At 40.7% G+C, this 22,427-nt stretch overlaps 1 protein-coding gene across 15 annotated transcripts in view; it reads left to right on the top strand.

The window, feature by feature from the left end:
- PLCB4 (phospholipase C beta 4) overlaps nt 1–22,427 on the top strand; it is a 318,161-nt gene that overhangs the window by 266,448 nt on the left and 29,286 nt on the right. For all 15 annotated transcript variants that reach the window (XM_024110413.3, XM_024110408.3, XM_024110392.3 and 12 more), the window contains 4 exons: nt 5,032–5,120; nt 5,615–5,765; nt 9,729–9,778; nt 9,893–9,958. In XM_024110413.3, the coding sequence (XP_023966181.2) occupies nt 5,032–5,120; nt 5,615–5,765; nt 9,729–9,778; nt 9,893–9,958 (356 nt within the window). The remainder of the gene's footprint in view (nt 1–5,031; nt 5,121–5,614; nt 5,766–9,728; nt 9,779–9,892; nt 9,959–22,427) is intronic.

Here is a 22,427-nt window from a genome sequence, read left to right as displayed (position 1 = left end):
AAACCTTGTTGGAAAAATAATGTTTTCCTCTTTGTAAAACTAATTCAAAATGTACAAAATAGTTACTGCAACTTTAATGTGGATTGGATTTTCAGTAGTAAAAAGTAGAGAAAGAGTGTGCACGAAATTGTTAAAGGGACTAATTTTACCAAATATCATTAAAACCTTATATACATCATTTGCTAGTATTTACAACCAAGCTTTAAGAAAAAAAACATAGGTCCTGGCTTTTATGAGACTACTCTCATGCCTAAAGATAAGCATATACATAATTGTTTGCAGGATCAGGGCCTTTTAGAGCAAAAATAATAAGTTAAATGTTGACTCCCCACTGAAATCAATGAGAGGTTTGCCATTGATTTGATTGGTACCAGGCACTTACCCAGTGTATTCATTCAATGAGTTTTAACCAACAATTTTTACCAGTAAGGGCCCCAATTCAGAAAAGAACTTTTGCATGTACTTCAGTACGTACGCACATGCTCAAAGCGTTGTCCTGAATCAGGATGAGTTCCTGAATTGGAACCTTAATTTTGTAAAGTTTTGGAACCAGTTAATGTGACATAAATGAAGTTCCATTGTGTTTACTATTAACTCTTCAATTTGCAGAGTTTGGGAGTTTTTTAAAGAATTGTACTGCTCACACACAAATCCAGAAATGATACAGACTTTTTTTTTCATAGAGAATTTCAAAATCAGTTTGTAAAAGGCAAGCTGTGTAAAAGTTCAGTGTTGGTTGATCTTCTAAATTGCCAACATTACTACAGGTGGTTTATCTGTAAGATTTCAGGATGTGAAGGGAAAAAAAATATTTACCTCGAGTAGCTTTATCATTAAAGTGAAATATTGCTAGGATGAGGAAACGATACGTGATATCTTGGTGCCTGTGTAGGGAAAATGGGCTCTGTACTAATGAGAACTCAACAAGCTCAGTTGTTGTTTCTCTTTTCCCAACGACTGTCATTTTTGACTTGTCACCCTTTATATTTTCTCGTTGATATTGAGCAATAGCCTGATGACCAAAAGAGCCTTGAGATGTTACTTTTGATGTTCAGAAGGCATCATTACTATTATATTTACATGTGGGTTTTGAGTGCTTGTCATCTGTTCTGAATGTTACATTGTTTTATGAACTTACAATTACAATCTCTGATTTGTAACTAGATTGTTTTGGCAAAGTATCAAGAATCTTAATTTTCAGCTACTTTCCTTTTTAACCTGTAGGCGTAAGATTTAAGAACATCTCTTATGCCAAATAATAATGATTTATGATTGCTTCATGATAGGGTTAGGAAAAAATATGCACCATTGTCTTTTTTTGGTGTGGTTTGCTGATTTTCTATGGTTTATCTGTTTCAGTACCCCTGCTCCTAATAGCCAATGGTACACAATACTGTTCTGAAGAAATCCATAATGAGGCAGCAGACTTCAACGAGAAGTCTTTTATAATATATAGTGTACATAATAAGTAAGCACTATTATATATAGTCGTGATGGGACTTCTGTTTCTATAACACATGCTTCCTAAGGTTATACTGGTTAAACGCAACTTTTGTTTGTTTGTTTTTTAACTCATAGCTTTAAAACTTTTTGGTATTCAGTTGTACCTTGCCAAAAAGACCACAAAAAAGGAAAATTTAAGCAGAGGACAAGTGGTGGGGTAGAAAAGAGCTGTGAATCATTTACTTCCAGTAGAAACGCTGAGCCTTTGGCGCGGTATATAAATGATTAGTAACAAAATTTGCAAAGGTCTCACTCTCCCACACACATAAGGAGGTTTTTTTTACTTGAAAGTTCTTAATATTCAAGTTCCATTTTCAAATACTATGTCATGGTTGCAGGATCAAGGCAGGCATGGATTTTCGTTGAAGCGTAGGTTCTAGGGATTGGAAGGGTAGTTGGCTCAGTTAAAGGAAAGGGAAAATATTCAGGTTGTTGGGGCCATTATGTGCTTGGGATAAGGTCTGTCCATTTGATATTTGTGGGAAGGACAGCTGAGTGTGAGAGAGAAGATACCAGTTGGTGGGGAACAGTGGTATTGGATGTTTTTGGGTGGTTAACTTGAGCTGGTGAAAAATATTATTTAATGGAGCTTTCATATCTCGCACAAACTATCTTCACATACAGATCAAGTAGATTCTAAGGACAGAAGGCCTGATCCTTCATTCTTGACTTGGGCAAAACTTCCAGTGAATTCGGTGGGAAGTTTGCATGAGTAAGGACTATAAGCAAGATTATTCCCAAAATTCGAACTGGTTAATATGTTTTTCCTGGACTGGTACATGCGGCCCTAGTCCCGTGTTTTATCTATGACATCACTACTAGTTACTTTGAAAACAGCTATGACATGAGACAGGATTCTGGTATGTGAAATAAAATTCAGATCTTTAGGAAAACATAGACTTCCAAAACCAGCACTCTAGAAGTACAGAGCCATTACATTACTGAGACTTATCTGGAATGCAAGCCCACAGAAAGGTTTATCTTTACTGATAAGCAACTGGAAGATGGATTTTCTTTATTACATTACAACATTCTGAACAGAAAGAATCCACTATGCACATGGTGTTGTGTTTGAGGGGCAGTAACTGAACTCACTACTCTCTTTCCAGCATGGGAGAAAAGGTTTAGTTGTATTTCATCTCAATAATCAGTTGCATTCCCCCAAAATACAGTAAAGTAAGAACATCATCCATGACTCCCAGGATGATCATGGCAAAAGCTCAGGCATATTATGTACAATATTTTATAATGAATGGTTGAATCAAGATACAGCTTTTAGACAAGAGAATGGATGCACTCTGGATTTCTGTGTAATACTTCTTCTTCAACTAGGAGGCCCATTTAATAGTCACATGCAGGAAAGGGGCAGTATCTTGAAACATTAAAATATTAATTATATTTAAACTCATTAATGTCCTGCGTGACTGGTTATCTTCTTCCGTATCATGAAAGCCCATCATCCTTAAAATGGTAATTCTGCTCAAAGGAATGTCCTTAGGGACTCTTTTCACTTTCAGCGGATATACTTTTCCACTGTACAGGTCTTCTTGAGTATTACTGAAGTTAAAGTTACATAGGGATCACCAGGTCATTGCTACTCTCTGTAGATGCTTTACTATTGTAGGTACTAAAATCAATTCAATTTGTCACGCAGCATTTCTCATTATGCCTTTGCCACTTGTGAGTTACTTGATTATCTTTAAATCAAGGCCTGAAAAGATACATTTGCTGTAGAAGCAAGGACGGATGTCTCTGTGTAGCTCTCGATATACAGTTATACATTAATAGCTACGTACACAAAACCCATGACATATAATCCATACAATCATATTTCTTATGGGATGCAAATGTTAATTTAATTTCAATTTTATTGATTTTTACACACTGCCGTATAGCAAAGAGACAAGTATGTAAAATTAGCAATACTCTCTTTGGGCCTGATGCCAATATCACACCCAGTTTGCCACTAGAATAACTAAGATCACAAATGGGGCCATCCATGTATTAAGGACTTAAATTGTCAAAAAGGTGTTTCCTGATTCAACTAACCAGTATAAAACACTGTGTATGGTAAAAGTGAATGTTTATCATGACTGTCAAGTGAGTCAGGGATTCTGTTGTTCATATCGTGTTGTAAATGCACATGGCACTGTGCAGTGGTTAAACTATACCTGCTCCAAAGAGCTGGCCACATCGAGCCCTCAACAGTTTCATCCCATGCCTGTTGATGCAAATAGCAAAACTCCTATTTTCTTCCGTGGTCCATGATCAGGCCTCAGTTCAGCAAAGAACTCGAGCCTGTGCCTGATTTGAAAGACCCAAGTAGTTTTACTGAAGTCAGTTGGACTGCCCTCGTGTTTCAAGTTGGCGTGACCTTAGGCACCTTGTTAAATGAAGATCTAAATACACATGTGGATGCACTATGTGCAGTGTAAATAAAAGAAGGTGAAAAATACTCCTTAGAGCTGGGATGCTTCTAGGAAAGGGAAGAGGGTTTATTAAGTTCTTTTGGCAGAGTTAAGGGAAGGCAATTGCAGAACACTAATTTGTGAAGTTATACCAGGTATAAAGTCTGCACTAGGGGAGAAATTATGGCCGATAGTTACGCCAGGGTAAGACTCACAAGTAGGTAAAACTGTAAAATGATTTCACAACTACTATCTAATAGCGGGCAGCAGAACCACTCAGGGCAAGAGATAGAAGAGAGAACGTCTAAATGAGCTTCTCCTACCCGCAGCAGCTTTCTGGGCATTCTGTCCTAGAGAAGATGGGTGGAAGAGGAAACAGTAGGAGGCGTCACAATATAATCCTAACTTATTAATTGGTTTATAGCCCTCTCGTTGCATCCCACATCTGGGCCTTGGCAGGGTGAGTGGTATGAGTAGTAGTGCTGTCCTGAATCATACAGGAGGAATTCTGTAAATAAAAGATGTCACTTGTACTATTGTTTAGGCCATCCGTGTAAAACAATTAGTTCCCTTCACCTATGAGCCATGGAAAATACCAGAACAATTTGTGTGAAGGCATCTTTACTTCCAAGGTTTTATTCCTGGCTCAGCCACTGGCGGCTAGATGACCTTGGGCAAGTCACTTTGTGCTGTGCCTCAGTTTTCCCTCCATTTGTAAAATAAGAACAATGCTACTGATCATCTTTATAAAGTGCTTTAAGATCTACTAATGAAAAGTGCTATATTATTATTATTATTATTATTTATTATTATGGACTGGTCAAAAGCCCTTTGAAGTAGGAGTCTTTCCATAGACGTCACTGGGCTTTGGATTAGGCCTTTACTCAATCATGAAATTTTTATCTCCTTTTCTTTCTTGTCATGAGGGAAGGGAGAGAGACTAAATTAAAAAAGCTTACCCACTCCTACCAAGTTTACTATGAAAAGTTGGCCCAGTGTTGAGGACAGTGGAACATGTGGCGAGAACAGAATAAAGCCTTTGTGAAAGCTAAATTACATTGTGCTTTTTGAATGACTCTTAAAATATTGAAAAACTGATAAATATTCAATTTTTTTTCAGATATTGTGGATGCTTTATCAGATCCAAAGAAATTTTTATCTGTCATGGAAAAAAGAGCAGACCAGATGAGAGCTATGGGTATTGAAACTGTAAGTAGAAATTAATTATGAACGTAGGCAAAATAATTTCATATAGTGGACAATGCAAAATACAGGCTTCACTTTACAAGAAATGATACCACTGCAATGAGATTTGGGCCACAATGTTTGGTCAGTTCTCCTGTTGATTAATTGGTCATTAATGCAAGTTATTCTCTTAATCTCTATTTTCAAATATAGAACTGTTCTACTCTTAAATACATGAACATGTGTTGTCAGATTTATTAAAATATCCTTCACTGTATTTCCAAATATAGTCACAGTCATGAGGGATTTTTTATCAGTCATGACAGCACATCCATGTGTCTAAAATTAGAAAGGAGACATCCTTATTAATTTTCAGTAAAAATAGTTTATAAATTCTTCATCTGAAAATAATTTTTGTCTAGAAGTATTAGCAAATATATGGGGAATTTTCTTTAAAAGTAAATGACTTCCTTTCTTTCCCCCCTGCAAATGATATTTTGTAATCATGCTTTTTCCAGAGTGATATAGCTGATGTACCAAATGACACCACAAAGAATGATAAGAAAGGAAAAGCTAATAATCCCAAAGCAAGTGTGACTCCTCAGAGTAGTTCTGAACTTAGACCAAGTACCACTTCCGGCCTCGGACCTGGGATGGAAACTAAGAAAGGTAAAGGAAAACGAGCTTTCTCTTCTTTAAATGGTTTAGAACAGTGGTCCCCAACACAGTGCCCACGAGCGCCATGGCACCTGCCGGGGAATCTGTGTGCGCCCGCGTACTGTCCGGCGGACCAGCATCCATCGAAATGCCGCCGAGAAGCAGCATCATCCAGAGGCGTTGCCGCCGAAATGCCGCTGATTTTCGGCGACAACACCTCTGGATGACTGCTTGTCGGCGGCATTTCGGCAGCAACGCCTATTGATGTTCCTGCTTCTCGGCGGCATTTCGGCGGTTGCTCATCCGCTGGCCACGGTCCTCAGTGGCTCGTCATCCGGCGCCCGCCAGACAAAAAAGGTTGGGGACCACTGGTTTAGAAGGACACAAAGATGTACTACCTCATTGCTTTTAGTTTTGTACTTCCTATAGTTTCTAATCCCTCTGAAAAGCTCAAAAAGTAACATCTTTCTCTACTAGTGGTGTCTCTGTCCACTTGGCAAATACTCTTCTATCCATATTTCTCTTGGCGCAGAAGCCAATATGGTTGGATTTTAATAAATGTCATGTTTGTGCACCAGTGTAGTCAATGCTATCAGCAGGAACATGCATGACATTGGGAACAATATTTATTAATGATCTACTACAGTAGGACTAGTGGGGAAGGCTGTTTTCTTGTATACTTCACAAAAATTCTTTTGTTTTAAAAATTCCTCAGCAGAGTGGTTGATTTAAATAAAAACCAGGTATTTAGGATTCTGTGGGGATCCCCCATCAAACTAGAAATGTTTTAAAATGTGGCTGTATTCCAAAAAGTGTCTGTGAAACTGGCATTGTGGGCACCCACGTTTACTGTCAAATATTTCCATATCAAATGTGCTCAGTTTATAAGCAGATAGGCGTTTTTTTCCTAACTGCTTGTCCTGCAAAATCATCTTTGAGAACCAAGAGGGTTCTTTCTCTCTCACACATCACAGATAATAAAGGTTCTGTGGGGCCAAATGAGTTTGCACAGGTATAACTGAGTGAAACTTGGTAAACATTTCTGTTAATGTGCCAGAAGGAATAGCTCATTCGCTGGTGGCTGCCTTGGTTTTGCAGGGATAACGCAAGTAAAAAGCAGCACAAACTTATTTTTGGCATGAAAGTTAGCAGGTAGGGCTGAATACACAAATAAGCAGAGCTGTTGGGAAAGAGGATGACATTTCTATAGTCACTTCTCAGAGTAAAGTAGGTCAGGTTTGGAATCTAAAGTACTTCATTCTCTCTATACCAGTCAAACAATCTTTTTGTGAATTGGGATACTATGATATAAATGTAAAAAGAATGACATATTGAATTGTAGACATTCATATTTCATCACAAAAGTGTGGTAGTCACCTTATTGTATATTATTTAGGAGCATGTGTGAATTTGCAGTTAATAGGCTGAGGAAATATATTTTCAGACTGATTACTGAAAAATCATTATTGGTTGAAAATGTAGTTCAACACATATAATAACAAAGCAGTAAGCATGAATAGGGAGTCTGCGTTTTAAAATAAAATCTGAATCTCTCTTTTTAGATCACAACAAACATTGTGCAGCACTGTTTCTGAAGCTATGATTTCAGGGATTGTACATTTGCCATCTCTCCTGCATCCCCTTTTTCTCTCCTATCCACTTGAGGAATAATAGAGCAGGTCATTTGTGACTATCCTTATTATCCTATTATATATTGTTATTATTTGTTAATAGCTGCATCATTCTGCCCACACTAACATGCACAGTTCACATTGAGGTCAAGAGAAGTTATATATCCAGCAAGGAAAGGGAGCCTGAGGGAGATGTTCAAAGGCACAAATGAGAGCTAGGCACCCAACTCCCATTGACTTTCAATAGTCCTATTTATATCTTTGAAAACTTCCCCCTCTGCCTTTGTGTCTTATAAAGCACCAGGCACATTTATGGTGCTAACTCAGAAATAATATATTATTGGGGCTGAATAGATTAAAATTTCACCTGTTCTGCAGAAATTGTCTTTATTTTGCAAGATCTGAATGTTGTTCAGTGGAATTCATCTTACAAGGCAGATAATCCATTGTAGGACAGATGGAATTTTACAGTTAAAGGACACTAAGGCCAGGTCTACTTTATAAACTTATATATGTATAACTACGTCACCCAGAGGTGTGAAAAATCCACACCCCCTGAGCAACGCATTTATACCAACCTAACGCCCAGTGTAGACGGTGCCAAGTGGGGCCTGCAGGGATCAGTTCTCAGTCCAGTTCTGTTCAATATTCTGATCAATACTTTAGATAATGGCATAGAGAGTACACTTATAACATTTGCGGACGATACCAAGCTGGGAGGCATTGTAAGTGCTTGGGAGGATAGGATTAAAATTCAAAATAATCTGGACAAACTGGAGAAATGGTGTGAAGTAAATAGGATGAAATCCAGTTAGGACAAATGCAGAGTATTCCTCTTAGGAAGGAACAATCAGTTGCACACATACAAAATGGGAAATGACTGCCTAGGAAGGAGTCCTGCAGAAAAGGGATCGCGAGGGTCATAGTGGGTCGCAAGCTAAATATGAGTCAACAGTGTAACATTATTGCAAAAAAAGCCCTCAGCTGGAGTATTGTGTCAAGTTCTGGGTGCCACATTTCAGGAAAGGTGTGGACAAATTGGAGAAAGCCCAGAGAAGAGCAACAAAAATGATTAAAGGTCTAAAATACATGACCTATGAGGGAAGATTGAAAAAATTGGGTTTGTTGAGTCTGGAGAAGAGAAGACTCAGAGGGGACATGAAAACAGTTTTCAAGTACATAAAAGGTTGTTACAAGGAGGAGGGAGGTAAATTGTTCTCATTAACCTCTGAGGATAGGACAAGAAGCAATGGGCTTAAATTGTAGCAAGGGCGGTTTAGGTTCGACATTAGAAAAAACTTCCTAACCGTCAGAGTGGTTAAGCACTGGAATAAATTGCCTAGGGAGGTGGTGGAATCTCCATTATTGGGGATTTTTAAGAGCAAGTTGGACAAACATCTGTCAGGGATGGTCTAGATAATACTTAGTCCTGCCATGAGTGCAGGGGACTGGACTAGATGACTTCTCGAGGTCCCTTCAGATGCATCTGAAGAAGTGAGGTTTTTACTCACGAAAGCTTATGCCCAAATAAATCTGTTAGTCTTTAAGGTGCCACCAGACTCCTTGTTGTTCTTCCAGTTCTATGATTCTATGATTTTATGTCGACGGGAGGGCTTCTCCTATGCCTCTCGCATAGGTGGATTAACTACGCCGACTGGCGAAACTCTCCTGTCAGTGTAGTAGCGTCTTCACTGAAGCACTACAGTGGCGCAGCTGTGCCACTGCAGTGTTTGAAGTGTAGACCTGCCCTAAGGTAGTTAATTAATTAAACAGTATATAATAAAATGTTGGGTCAATCACTAATATATGTAAGAATTAAGGAGGGTCTTGCCTGGTAGATTTCTCATGGGATTATATTGACTTTATTTTTTCAATATTAACATTTAAAATACTACTTTGTAACTGAAAGAATGTTAAGATACGCCAGTGAAAACAACATTTGCCAGAATCTAACAAGAGGTCATCTGTGAAATTGCACACATGGTCTGCTCTATTTCTGAGCAAGATTTTTACAAACTCTTTTCTTGTTCTTGTTTGACACATAAGTTGGGAATGAAAGGAGATTGGAATGCAGCTATTGCTTTATTTTCTCCTTACACCAGTAAGATGATGGATGGTGCAGTACTGTTGGAAAAAAAAATTAAACATACCTTTCCCATGTCTCAATAATTAAATTATTTTTAAATGGAACTCAGTTGGTTGCTTGTTTACATTATACATTTGAATGTGACACACATTAATTACTGTCTAACAGAAATATAAGTTGTGGTGAAGTTAAATACAGAAACTGTGATATGTACTAATGTGTTTGAAGTTCCAGATAAAATGTATTAATGCCTTTTAGGTATAGAACTTATTCCTCAAGTGAAGATAGAAGATTTAAAGCAAATGAAGGTAAGTTTGGGCATAAACTTTGCAAGACGATATATATATTTGCAAACAGCAAGATTTTATCTGGTGTCAGTCATTATGACTACAGGAAAATTGATCCAAGTTCCTTTTTTGTAGGCATACATAAAGTATTTAAAGAAACAACAGAAAGAGCTGAATGCTTTAAAGAAGAAGCATGCCAAGGTATGATCATTAGAGCTCTAAGAGTTTGGGGAAACACACTTAGCCAGCAAGTTTGTGACTTTTTTAAAGTGAGTGAAGTTTGTAAGCATGGGCAGATTTTAATGGTAGTCAACGGAAAAACTAGGGATAAGTAAATTAGATTAGCAAGAACTACATGTTTATTTTAGCCTACACTAAGGACACCCTCCAATAGGCAGTTTTTCCCTTGAGCACTTTTAAATATTCCCTCAACTTCCAGTACAATTTTGTTTGACTTGTATAAAGAGCAAAAGACCACCTTTACTAGGTAATGGTTTCTGCTAGCCTCTTAAATGATTGTTTCTAAATCTTGCTGAGAATCTGCTAGGTGGAATATGCTGTATCAAAGACAGACAGTGTAGGAACAGCATGGAGAGAAAGTGTAGGTAGGGAGAGTAGTTGAAAAATGAGATCCCCTCTTCGTGGGTAGTCACCTTTTGCTTGATATTATTGGCAGTAGTGTCCAAAGTCCCCTACCACTATGCTCCACAGCATACTCAATTCCCTCCTGCTCGTAGTGGGTCCCTAATCACTCCTGGTATCAAAGGAAACATAACAAGTGAAGAAGTACTGAGGTTCTGAATTTGGTCCCATTCTGGTGGCATAGGAAAGCCCCGCTCGGCTTTATAGTCAGTCATTTCCTTGTTACTAAGTGTTCTTTGTTATCCTTTGACTCTTATGCAGAGGACTCATTTTCACTGCATGCTTGGATTGATGGTGGCTGGTCATTTTTAGTGTCAGAAGGTTCATCAGAACCTGCAGCAGCACCTACTACAAGAAAAGTCCTTATGTTTACCTTCACGACAGTCGGTGGTGGCTGGACTGGTAATGGTCAGGGAACTAATAATAATACTAAGCACTTTTAATATAAGGCTTTTCATCTTCAAAGCATTGTATTAAAATTAAGTAATTAAATCTGAAGGCCCTAGCCCTCCATGGAAGAGGGAAATAAATGTTATTCTTTTACAGAAACTGAAGTTTTGAATATCCAAAGTCACAAGAGAGTCCGTTTTAAGTGCTAAAATTAGTACTTCTGTACTAAGGTGATGGGCACCCTTGAAGTACCTGAAACATCTAGAATAGATCATATGTTCCTAAACTCTTTGGAAGTGAGGACACCTCACTTTAGTAGAGTGCGTGTCTCTTGGACCCATCCAGTCCCTTTGCAATCCATTGTGCTATCTGCTCCCCCATTTGGGATTACACATTATCTCTGTGACAATTGCAGTTACTGTTTGCACAGAAAAGTAATATTAGGAAATCATTTCATGTATTTTAGCGGTCTTATAACACATTGTAGCACCTGGAAGGAAGGAAGAGAGCCATGCAACTCTGCATTGTTAGACCCACTGAATCCAAGAATTACTGCCAGATCCTTGGATGCTCCTGACCATGGGCCCCCTAAATTTGGAGGAATAAGTAATGTAAAGGAGATTCTTACCTTTTCTTTTACAAAAGGTTTTCTATCCCTTTTCCTTACAAAGATGGCCTTGCAAACATAAACTGATATAAACTAATTGCTGACTTTGCAAGAATAAGCAGCAAGGATCCATTTTGGCAGTAGAAGGCTTACTACCTAACCATCCCCCCTCCTCTGCATGCCGCTTTCCATGTAAAATGAGTCCATTAAGTTCGTGGAAGGTACCCCAAAGGATCGTGCAGCTAACTGTCCCCAAACCCCTTAGGCTGATATGATGATGTGATAGTGGCATAGGTTATGTTGAAAACATGGTGCTAGGAAAAAATACACTCTTCTGCAGGCCTGACCAAAAGTTCTAAAGCCAGCCGTGTTCCTGATTCTCAGTTCTGTACTCGGACGGCTACTCCCCTTCTCTTTCTAACACCTGGTCTACGTCAGGGAAAAAATCTGAAAGATTTCCCATCATTCTAACATCAATTCAGCTGATGAAACATGGGGATACATTGGGAACACCCTAAGTTAGTCACACCACTGGCCTTTTCAGCCCCATGTCATCTATCCCTACTCAGAAAGTGTCAGCTGTGATTACACTGGCTATCCTAGGGGTTCCCTATATTGGTTACAGCGGCTCAGCTAACCTAGGGAGCAATTGTTAGTGTCACGTCTGGGCTGGTGATCAGCCACGGTGAGGTATAGTGAGAGAGAGCCGTTGGCGGCTGAGGCAAGGATTGGGTTCACGGTAATGTTAGTCTTTCTACTTTCTTCATTTCGCTGCATTTTGGAAAACTAGAAAATTAAAAAATAGAAAGAAGCCTGGATGGTAAAACTTTCAAAAGTGCCTCCATGATCTATGGGCCCATTGACTTTCAATGCATCTCATCTCCTAAGTGCATAAATCCCATTTGGAAAGGAGGCTTAATTATCCAGGTTACATAAGCACTTCTGAAAATGTTCCCCTGAGTCCCTGTGTGCCATTTCCATCCAGAGGCATTCCATGGAAACTTTGACTTCGCATCATGGGAGAGTACCAGCAAAGCTGACTGATTCAGCTTCAGGGGACCTGACAGGAAAAAGATTGAGCGGTGTACCTTTAACAAGTATTCATCAGGTGTGTCTCTCACACAGCATTCACGTGTCTTTTATACGAACAGCGATGTTCCCTGCTTTTATTTTCTTTTAAGTGTAAATGCTGATCGGCCTAAGTATTTCTAAAGACAAAGGTAAAAATACTTCAGCAAATAACAGATGCAGAAGTGAAGACACCGTTTGTGTGCATGGGCTGATAAATGGCTGATTGAAGCCATGCTGTGTGAATGTGGGAGTATGCTAGAGAAAATGTGTTAGTGGGAGTATGTAGGAGTCACACAGGATCAGAAAGATGTCAGGGGTGGAAACCTTTCACATGCTCCTGTTAACAAGAGGCGGAAACACCAGATGGGAGAAAAGAATAAAGCATGATAACCTTAGAAGGCTATACAAAATCTGTAAAATCTTTTTTCTTTAAAGAGAACAGACCCATTTATTTTTCATATAAAATGTGTGGACAGTTGAAAATAGGCAAATATGCATTTGATGTATAAAATGAGATTTTATACTAAGTAGGATAGGTGGAGAGCTCATTTTAATGGCAGAAGCATACCCGCTGAGTAGCCTCAGAATTAGTAAGCAGTCATTTTATACCCCTTGATAAAATTAGAACTTCCCATCTTACCTTAATGTCAGATTAGCAGCTTTGCCGATAAACATGGAATTTTGGATTTTGTGAAGTCTGGGAGTGGGGAAAAGGAGAGATTTTATTCAGAGGATTATAAGCAATGCAAATGGGAAGTTGTATATGCAAAGCTCTGCAAAGACATGATATTGCTTTTAAATACCTCTTCATGATCAAGTGAAAGAGGCTACAGGGCCGTAGAGGAGCAACTAGAAATTAAAGCAGGAAAACATACGGTGAATAAATATTGGAGGGAAGACAACTTCAGTACTTCACATTGGTTGTGGTGACAGGCCATACTTTTTTTGTTTCGGAGTCAGTCTGCAAAGGGACTTTCCAATACAGCTAGCATTTTTATTTAAGTAGGGTTCTCTGAGTGATGGTCCCTATGTGTATACTACTTGAGGTGCGCTTGCACTCCATGTGCCTGAGACCAGAACATGATTGCTAGAAATGTCCATTAGTTTGTGCCTGCACCATTATCCTCCTCATACTCCAAACCAAGGACTTAAGGGGTGTCCTGGACCAACAACCTCTCCATTTTCTTGCTACCTCCTGGGGTCTGAGACAGAACCTGTTCGAGTTAGGCTGACTGGTCTATAATTCCCATGGTCCTCTTTGTTCACCTTTTTAATGATAGATACTATGTTTGCCCTTTACACACGCTCAGGGACTTCACCCATCCCCAAGAATTTCTCAGAGATTATTGCTCTTTTACACTATCTCTATTCCACTACCTTCCCTCCTTCCCCTCTGCTGCAGAGCCTTGGCCTAGGGCTATCTGTGGTAGAAGGGTAACTGGAGACGCAGTCGGTCTGTACCTCCTTTTATGCCCTCTGTTCAGAGCCGGAGAAGAATGGTGCAGGCACAGACCAGCAGACAGTGCTAGCAAAAGACTCCCTGTCTCAGGTGCGTGGAGCACACCTCAAGCGGAGTACAGGTAGGGACCACACAGCTCGAAGAACTCCAGTTACGGTACAGGTAAGTACACCTCAGAGTAAGTACACCTTTCTTTTCCACCTCAGAAAAAGCTGTGCCACTGGAATTCCCTTGGGTAGTTCTTAGCTCTGACTCTCCGGTTTTGAACCAAATCCTCTACCTACCACACGGCCTCACTAAACCGACTGGATGTTGGGTGTTGAGTTGGGGGATTCTCCAGACTTTGGGATTCTGCACAGGTTGGGCAGGAGACAAGAAAGCTTATCCTCTGCAGGGCACTACTGCTGCCCCCCCACACCCAGAGGGCTGGCTGGTAAGTCTGCATAATTGTGGCTGCGCACCTACCTTCTCTCCTAAAAGACCCTTGTGCTAAAGGGTAGAGAGCCACTGTGCTGTGCTTTGCGATGTGCATGAGGTATGGAACCCCTGCCTGGGCTCGGTGCATCCTGCCCCAGTCCTGCTCAGATGAACTGCCTAGGTTCAGCAACATTCTGTTCCTCTGAAGCCCTTACATAATAGCAAGATTAGGTACTAAGGAAGGAATATAAAAAAGAAAGAGAGGAAAATATTGAAGTTTGCTGGGAGAGCAATTAACTATTTTTTAGGGGTTCCGTGATTCTTTTTATTTTAAACCACCATATTTTGGTGACAGAGGCATAAATATTCTTTTTTAAAACCTTATCTCAAGTAAGATCGCCAATTTGAAAATCTAAGCAGAGGCTTCATCTCTTGTCGTTGCATTTGCTAGGCACATTAAAATCGTCTTCCATTTTACAGCAGAATTCATTCTCAAGGTTTTCAGTGTGTTACTCAGAAGACTGATGAGCCAGTGACTTGAGCTCATAACAGCTTGTTTTTCCATATGGCCTTTTTCTAAGGTTGCAGCATCTAACCTTCTTGCCCATCATGTGTCCTCCTGTCTGACTCTCCACCAACTCTTTAATATTCCCCCTGCCTTTCCAATATGGAAGAGAGGGCGTTCCCTTGCACTGGCAATAATGGTTTCAGTGTGTGCATGCCTTTCCTCTAAGTCTCTAAGGGGCGTATGCGTCCCTGGGAAGGTTGGGCTTATCTTAGAAAGGTGTGATCAAAATGGCAGTCCATTTGCTTACATTGAGAACTAATCTTACATGGCATGGTGCCATACAAAGGTCAGGATCAGACATGTCAGTGTAGCAATGTAGCTTGGCTTTTTTGCTCAGTTATAAAAATGTGGCGCATGATTTTTCAAGAAAGGCAACGAAACTGAAAGTGAACCCACTCGTGCAGCATACAATCCTAGTACTGGAAGGGACCTCGAGAGGTCATCTAGTTCAGTCTCTAGTCCCCATCCTCATGATGGCATGAGAAATAAACATCATTTTTTAGGAAAAAAAGAATCACACGTTACATTTACCCTTAGCAGTAGCAGCAACATTCCATCATATGGCAGCGCACGTTGTTGGTCCCATGCTGGACCAATACCAAAACGGATCCTTGAGGAGGTGGAGTGGGGAGTGATCAAACTGACCATGTCACAGGAACTGTGAAGAGAAGGTGGAGCTGCCCCCCAACTACTTTGCTTCAAAAAGATGTTTGGAAAAAATTTATTCTTTTAGAAGTTCACATTGTGGGGCTTGATAATCCCATTAGTGGAACACAGTCATTGGGATCTGCATGTATGTGCAGTTGGCAGCATGATTTTGTCTGGACTGCAGCTGAATGCCTAACGGAAGCCCAATTTCATCACTGTCCTCCTGTGCTGTAATTCTGCTGTTCTTAAAATAATTTACCAACTGGTTGCAAGAGTGTGCCAATCATGGCACAGGTGTGGGTTTGCTGCTGCTTGCACTTTATGTAAATATTGACTTTATTTCAGTTATAATACGTCTGTAAAGTGCTCACCACAACCCAGTGCAGTGGGTCTTTTTCTGGCAGGCAGGCTGGAAGGAAAGGGGATGAGGCTCCTTTAAGGATCTCTCCTGCGTTTGGCTTATAAGGATAGGGAAAGGAGAAATTACCTCATTGGTCGGGGACAGGAAGTGGCCAGACCAGGCAGAGGGAGCACTGGGAGGAGGGAGGATGTGTCTACCCTGTGCATTCCAGAAAGAGCTTGCACTCTCTCAGGAGTCACCAGCAGCACCCCCTCTTCCACCCAGGGGATCAGAGTAGGACCGGGTTTTTAATGATTAGCTGTAAGCAGTGTGCTTGCTGCCCTTTTTTTTCTCTTTTGAGGCTGGGAAGGAATTTTCCTCTCACTGCCAGATTGGCCGAGGCAGGGTGAGTTTTGTCGTCTTCCTCACAGCAAGGCAGGGTCCAGTGAGGTAGGTAAGCAGGATAGATCAAGATGTTGCAACTTGGTAGGTAGCAGGTGTCCTGTGCACTCACTCCAGAGGGGGTCCTGATAAGCAGTTGTTGGAAGTGGATTTAGGGGAAGGCATCCCCTAAGGCAACTGGGAAAGGGGGCCTGGGCTCCTACCATCTGGTGTACCACCCACACATCTTTTCCAGACCCTCATAACTTTCACACAAGGGGAGGGTGGTGGGGTCCCTGTGCAGCTATGACCAGGTTGGGAATGGAGATGCTGATGGCAGGACCTCCCAAGTAGGTGGAAACCACTAAGAGAAACACGGTGACTGAAGCCTTATTTGCTAGGTATTCACAGATACGTGAGGTGAATAAAGGTGCAGCCTCCCGTCCTCTGCATCTTGTTCTTTATCCTGTGTGGCTGGGACAGTGGAAAGATCTTCAGAAGTTCAGCAAGCCACAAAGATATTTTGGTTCTAAGGGGTTTATATTATTTTTTTCTCTAATGTGGGTGTACTATAAACCGAGAGATGCAACGTGCAGGGGTTTTTATAAAGCTGCTGCCAGTAGATAAGACTGAATATTTTTGTAATGACACCCACCTAGTGAGCTGTCACCCTCCTATACTGTAATGTTCATATTTGTTTGGCATTTCACTGAATCTGAAAAACCTCAGTAACTTTTTGTAATTATCAGCCTTTCAAAAAGGACTTTCATACTAGGAACAACTTGCTCCTGAGTCTTAGCTATGTTTAGCTGTACCGTTGGTGAGTTTTAAATAAATTAGCCTATGACTTTTGCAGATCGCAGAAATGGTTTGATTTTTAAAACAGACTAGAACAGTTACACTGAGCAACATCAGAAACTGACCATTCACTGCCTGAGGCAAATGCAGTAAGCATTGTCTCTTGGAATGGGAGACACCATGGTACTGCACCGTGGTGGCTGTGGAGTTTTCAATGGAGATAATTGTTTTGTACCTTGTAATTAATACATAGGTTAAATTCTGGTCCCTGAGTAAATGATCTGTGCTCATGGAATGTGCTCAGGGGAGCCTGAAGGCAGGGCATGGGGCACACACACACCTCGTACACAAGGGATTAAGCCAGTACAGTCACCTAATAGCAACACCCCTGCGGCTAGATAAATAAAAAATGCAAACTAAGCTTAATATACTAAATAGATTGGATATGAATTAGCAGATTCTCACCCTAAGCGATGAGACAAGCAGGCTGTAGATTCTTAAGAGCCCAGCTGCATTTTACAGCTTGGAATCCCCAGGTGTTTCATTCATAGGCTAGAAATCCCTTTAGCCTGGGTCCAGCACTTCCCCCACTTCAGTCAGGTGTTTTCAGGAGTCTTATAGAGGGGGAGTGAAGAACACCAGATGATTTCACTCCCTGCCTTATAGAGCTTTAGCATATGGTGGACCCCTTTGTTTCAATGCTTGATTTCCAGACCAGTCTGTGGAAAAATACTGACATCCCAAGATGGAGTCCAGCATCATGTGGTCTGATCACATGTCCATGTAGAGTCATAGCAGCCGTTAATCACAGGCTGTTTCGAGTGTTCTCAGGAAGGTTCATCACCAGGTGGGAGATAAACTTGTCTCAAGGCCAGTTTTTTCCTAATGACCCATTGCCCTGAATAGGCTCTTCCCACCCACTAGCTAGACTGACAGCATCTTGTCAAGTGGGCATTAACCAGGTGTAACTACATTTGAAATACAGGTACATAGTCAATAGTCATACCTTCAGATACAAACATGATACATGCAGACAAATAGGATAATCATATTCAGCAAATCATAACTTTTTTCCATTGACACCTCACATGACTTATCTTGCATAAAATACATTATAATTATTCTATAACCATGTCATCATCATATCCCTGTGAAGAATATGGGGTGCAGTGTCACAAAGTGGTCACATATAAAAAGTTCCTTCTGGAGAGACAGGGGAATCCATTTAGAGTCTTCAATTGCTGATCATCACACTGGCCTTCAAATGCACAAGAATTAGTAGTTTCCTGCTGAAGTTTGCATTACACATCTCGGTTAATGGGTTATTTAGTTACAGGGATATATACAGTGTAAATGTTTGCTAGCACAGTATAACAGGATACAGATATGTGAAAACAATGCGTGTAACAGCCCATTCGTTTTCATGAAGTTTAAACACCAAATACATTTTTACACATTTAACAATCAGTTTGATCTATACCAGGGGTCGGCAATGTTCGGCACGCGGCTCGCCAGAGTAAGCACCCTGGGGGGCTGGGCCAGTTTTATTTACCTGCTGACGCGGCAGGTTCGGCCAATCGCGGCTCCGACTGGCTGCGGTTCGCCGTCCCGGGCCAATGGGGTGGCGAGAAGCCGCGGCCAGCACATCGCTCGCCCGCGCCGCTTCTCGCCGCCCCCATTGGCCTGGGACGCCGAACCGCAGCCAGTGGGAGCCGCGATCGGCCGAACCTGCCGCGTCAGCAGGTAAATTAAACTGGCCTGGCCCGCCAGGGTGCTTACCCTGGCGAGCCGCGTGCTGAACGTTGACGACCCCTGATCTATACTAATAGACAGGTGAATTGGCCTGGGGCTTTGGTATCAGCTGGCACCTGGTCTGCCAGTGTCACAGTAACCACTGAATGTGCCAAGAAATTTTATATACCAGTAATTATGTGTTTTGCCCACTGTTAATAGAGCGGAGTGTATGAGATTATTCTCCCTCAATATCCTGCTTCTCTTTCTGCATAATCCTCGAGCTATGCCATTGTATATTCATGTCACCAGCTCACCGTGGGCCAAATTCTCTGGCTAGAGTATGGCCCTAAATGCAGTGAAACTAGCATGGATCTGCTGTGTGGGATGGGACAAGGTGCAGCAGCTCTGAGGTGTCCTCAGGTTTTGAACCGTCATGAATCCAAATGCAAATCCCTCAGTCCCTTTCTAGAGCTGATGTAGAAGCTTCTCCATAGCAGACTGCTTCCCCCCACCTCTCCTAGTGGGGCTACTGATAAGGGTACTCTGACCTGTGTTGAATTTCCCTCTAAATAAACATATCCAGATTCATTTTCAAGAACTTCCTTTTTGAAAAACTTCCTTTGGAAAGACTTTGGACTGAATGCTCTAGAATACAGAGCACCAGATTTACCCCAGTGCAGGTAGGCACAAGTCCATTTGTCTACAGTGGAGTTACATGTGCATAATAAGTTACAGGTTGCACAAAAGTCATCGTGTGGAGCAGCTGCTCCTGCATACTTGAAATAAAAATACTGATGAGTCTGACTCATTGTAATACTGAAATGCCAAAAGACTATGCTGCTCAGCTGGTTAGGTAGAAGTTCCCTGTTGGTTCACAGGAAGGAATTTTGGTGGGGTAATGGTGACATTTTTCATTTGCCACTCCGGTTTCCATGCAGAAATTGGCAGCACACAATATGTATTGCATATAAATATGTGTGCATGACCCTATGATTATGCACTGTAAGGTGGGTTTTTTTAAAATCATAAAACATGCTAACATGGACCCAAGATCATAAAAAGCCACAAAAATGTGGTAGAATCTTCTTGAAATTTTCATTGCTAAAAATAATGGGATTTGTGCAGGTTTGTTCCAGACATCGTAATATAGAAACTGGAATGGCTTAAAGAGAAACACTTTTATTGTTTCATAATGCAGTGTAATCGTTTTTTATGTTCTTGATATTAACTTTTACTGAAAAATAATATAAGTGAATTGCAGCTGGGATATAAAGCAACTGACACTACTATGAAATGAGTAGGAGTAGTTGAGCGATTATAAGGCTTTTGATTAAAATTGTATGTAATGTAGAGTGAATTGCTATGGTATCCCCACTGGGTGACATTCATCACTGATGAGTTGTACATAATAATACACTTCTGCTGGGTATTCAAAATAAACGCGGATCAAATTGTTATTTTCAAATACTGCTTAAAAGTCTGGGGCTGATTTATTTTACAGCCAGAGATGTATAGGAGATGTTTAAAAAGAATCTAAAATATAACAACTCCAAAATATGTATTTCTTATGTAACATGCCATAGGAGCTTCAAATAGAAACGTGAATCATATTAATGGAATTTGAGCAATTGTAAAATCTTGGTTACAGAATATCAGCAACTGGGGCACTGCCTGTGAATTATTTAAATATAGAATTAACCATTTTTATTATTTATATTAACATTAGTGCCCCAAATGTGCAAGGCACTGTACTCTACACACATATAGGAAGATATGTTCTTGGTCCAGAAAAGTTTAAGCCTTGATCCAGCGAGGTACTAGAACACACAACTAATTTAAGCACATAAGTAATCCCACAGGCTTCACATGCTTTAGTAGCTTGCTGACTGGGCCTTAACCACTACCCACAGGTATATTAATACTAAAAATGAATTAAATTTACCTTAAACTTTCAAATAGTTGCAAGTGGTATTTACCATGTGGCTTACGTTGACAGGCAAAGTAGCTGGTAAAATCCTTTTGCCGCTGAAAGCCATATTTTAACTGTATTATTGGCTATTATTTGGAGTTTGATCGGCAATATGTAATTTTTTAGTATCTTTGCGTCTAAAAGAAAAGAGTGAAATTAAAATGACAGAGGATTCAGAAAATCCTGAACCAGAGATTTATGCTATACCTGCACCGGGTGTTGACAAATGTACCATCAACCAGTCTAGAACAGATTTCCACTTGAAACTTTGCCTCTGTACACGTTACGTTTATGAGCAGTGTTTGAAATATGCTGCAAAACTGACTTGGGGTTTTTCTTGGGACCCTAGTCTTGACAACAATTGTGGCTGTAACAGTTATCTCTAGTGTACGCAGACAGCAAATCAGACCTGTGTCAGCTAAGCCATTTTAGCTAGTTGTCCTTCCTCCCAGTTCTCCCTGTGACTGGCAGTAATATAGTGTGCGATATTTTAGGTGTAGTGCTTTGTCTCCCAACATTCTCTGTACTTTACGCTATGTAGCTGATAGAGCAATGATTTCTACGTCTATATACGTAACAGAAAAGAGCCATGCTGGTGTATCCATAGCCTGGCTGTAGCCATGGTATATACCTGATTGTCAGCCTCTGCTTCTCTTGGATCACTGAACATTCATGTTCACCATCTGAGATGGATCATCAGTTGTTTGGACAGAGTCCAACATAACAACTTTTGATTGCAATCTGGAGTGAATTTGTCAGGCCCTGCAGAGCTATGTTGCATTCTCTGCAGTCAATCAATGTACAGGAAGGCCCCAGACAAAACTCACAAATTGAGAAGTGCCAAGCCATGTCAGAAGATTGAGGAACTATTATCAAATGATGGTTTTGTGACTCCATGTCAGAAAAGCAGACCTACCCAGAAAAATTGGGCTTACATTGGGGGTCAAAATTTCTGGCTGCACCTATGTGGTTATTGAAGAGCTCTCAACTCTCATCCAGCTGTGAGAAGAGGACAAGTTGCTTTGAGGAACCAGGTGTGAGTGAACTCAAAGACAAAGGATCAAAAGAGGAGGCAAGGGAAGATGATGATGATCCTGGTGAGGCGAAGCATTCTAGGGATGAAAAGACTACACGCTACTGTGCTGCATTAAGTTTATTCTTCAGAATGTTCCTCTGGAGTTTTTGTGGAGATGCAGATTAAAAATGCATTTAATTCAGAGCCTGGGTATTGCTAAATAAAGCAGAAGGGCTATTTTTCCACATATCCCATAAAAATTCACTGTCGTGGCTATTACATGTGCATATCAGGCTTGATTATCAGTTTTTTACATTCCCAATTTATGAAGGTGGCTTCAGGCTCAGAAATGCCCTTCTGAAGATAAGAAGAAATATTCACAGAGAGAATCTCCCAGAGCTGCACCACTACTCGCAATGGCTCTGTTCTCCAAGTTAGCGTTAACAAATTCAGTGCATACCATTGTGCTAAGTAGCAGAAATCAAAGTTAAAGGAGGAACTGGGCATTAAAAATGGTTCTTACCATGAGGCTCATCCCGTAGTGGACCTGGCAGCTAAACAGAGCAATGGAGCTTGGGTGAAATATTGCCACTTTAAATAAAGTGCAGTCATTTCATATCGTGATTCAGAA

The sequence above is a fragment of the Chrysemys picta genome, chromosome 3, assembly GCF_011386835.1.
Source record: "Chrysemys picta bellii isolate R12L10 chromosome 3, ASM1138683v2, whole genome shotgun sequence".
NCBI lineage: Eukaryota > Metazoa > Chordata > Testudines > Emydidae > Chrysemys > Chrysemys picta.
Note: the sequence above shows the minus strand (reverse complement) of the source record. Positions and strands in the feature narration are given on the sequence as shown.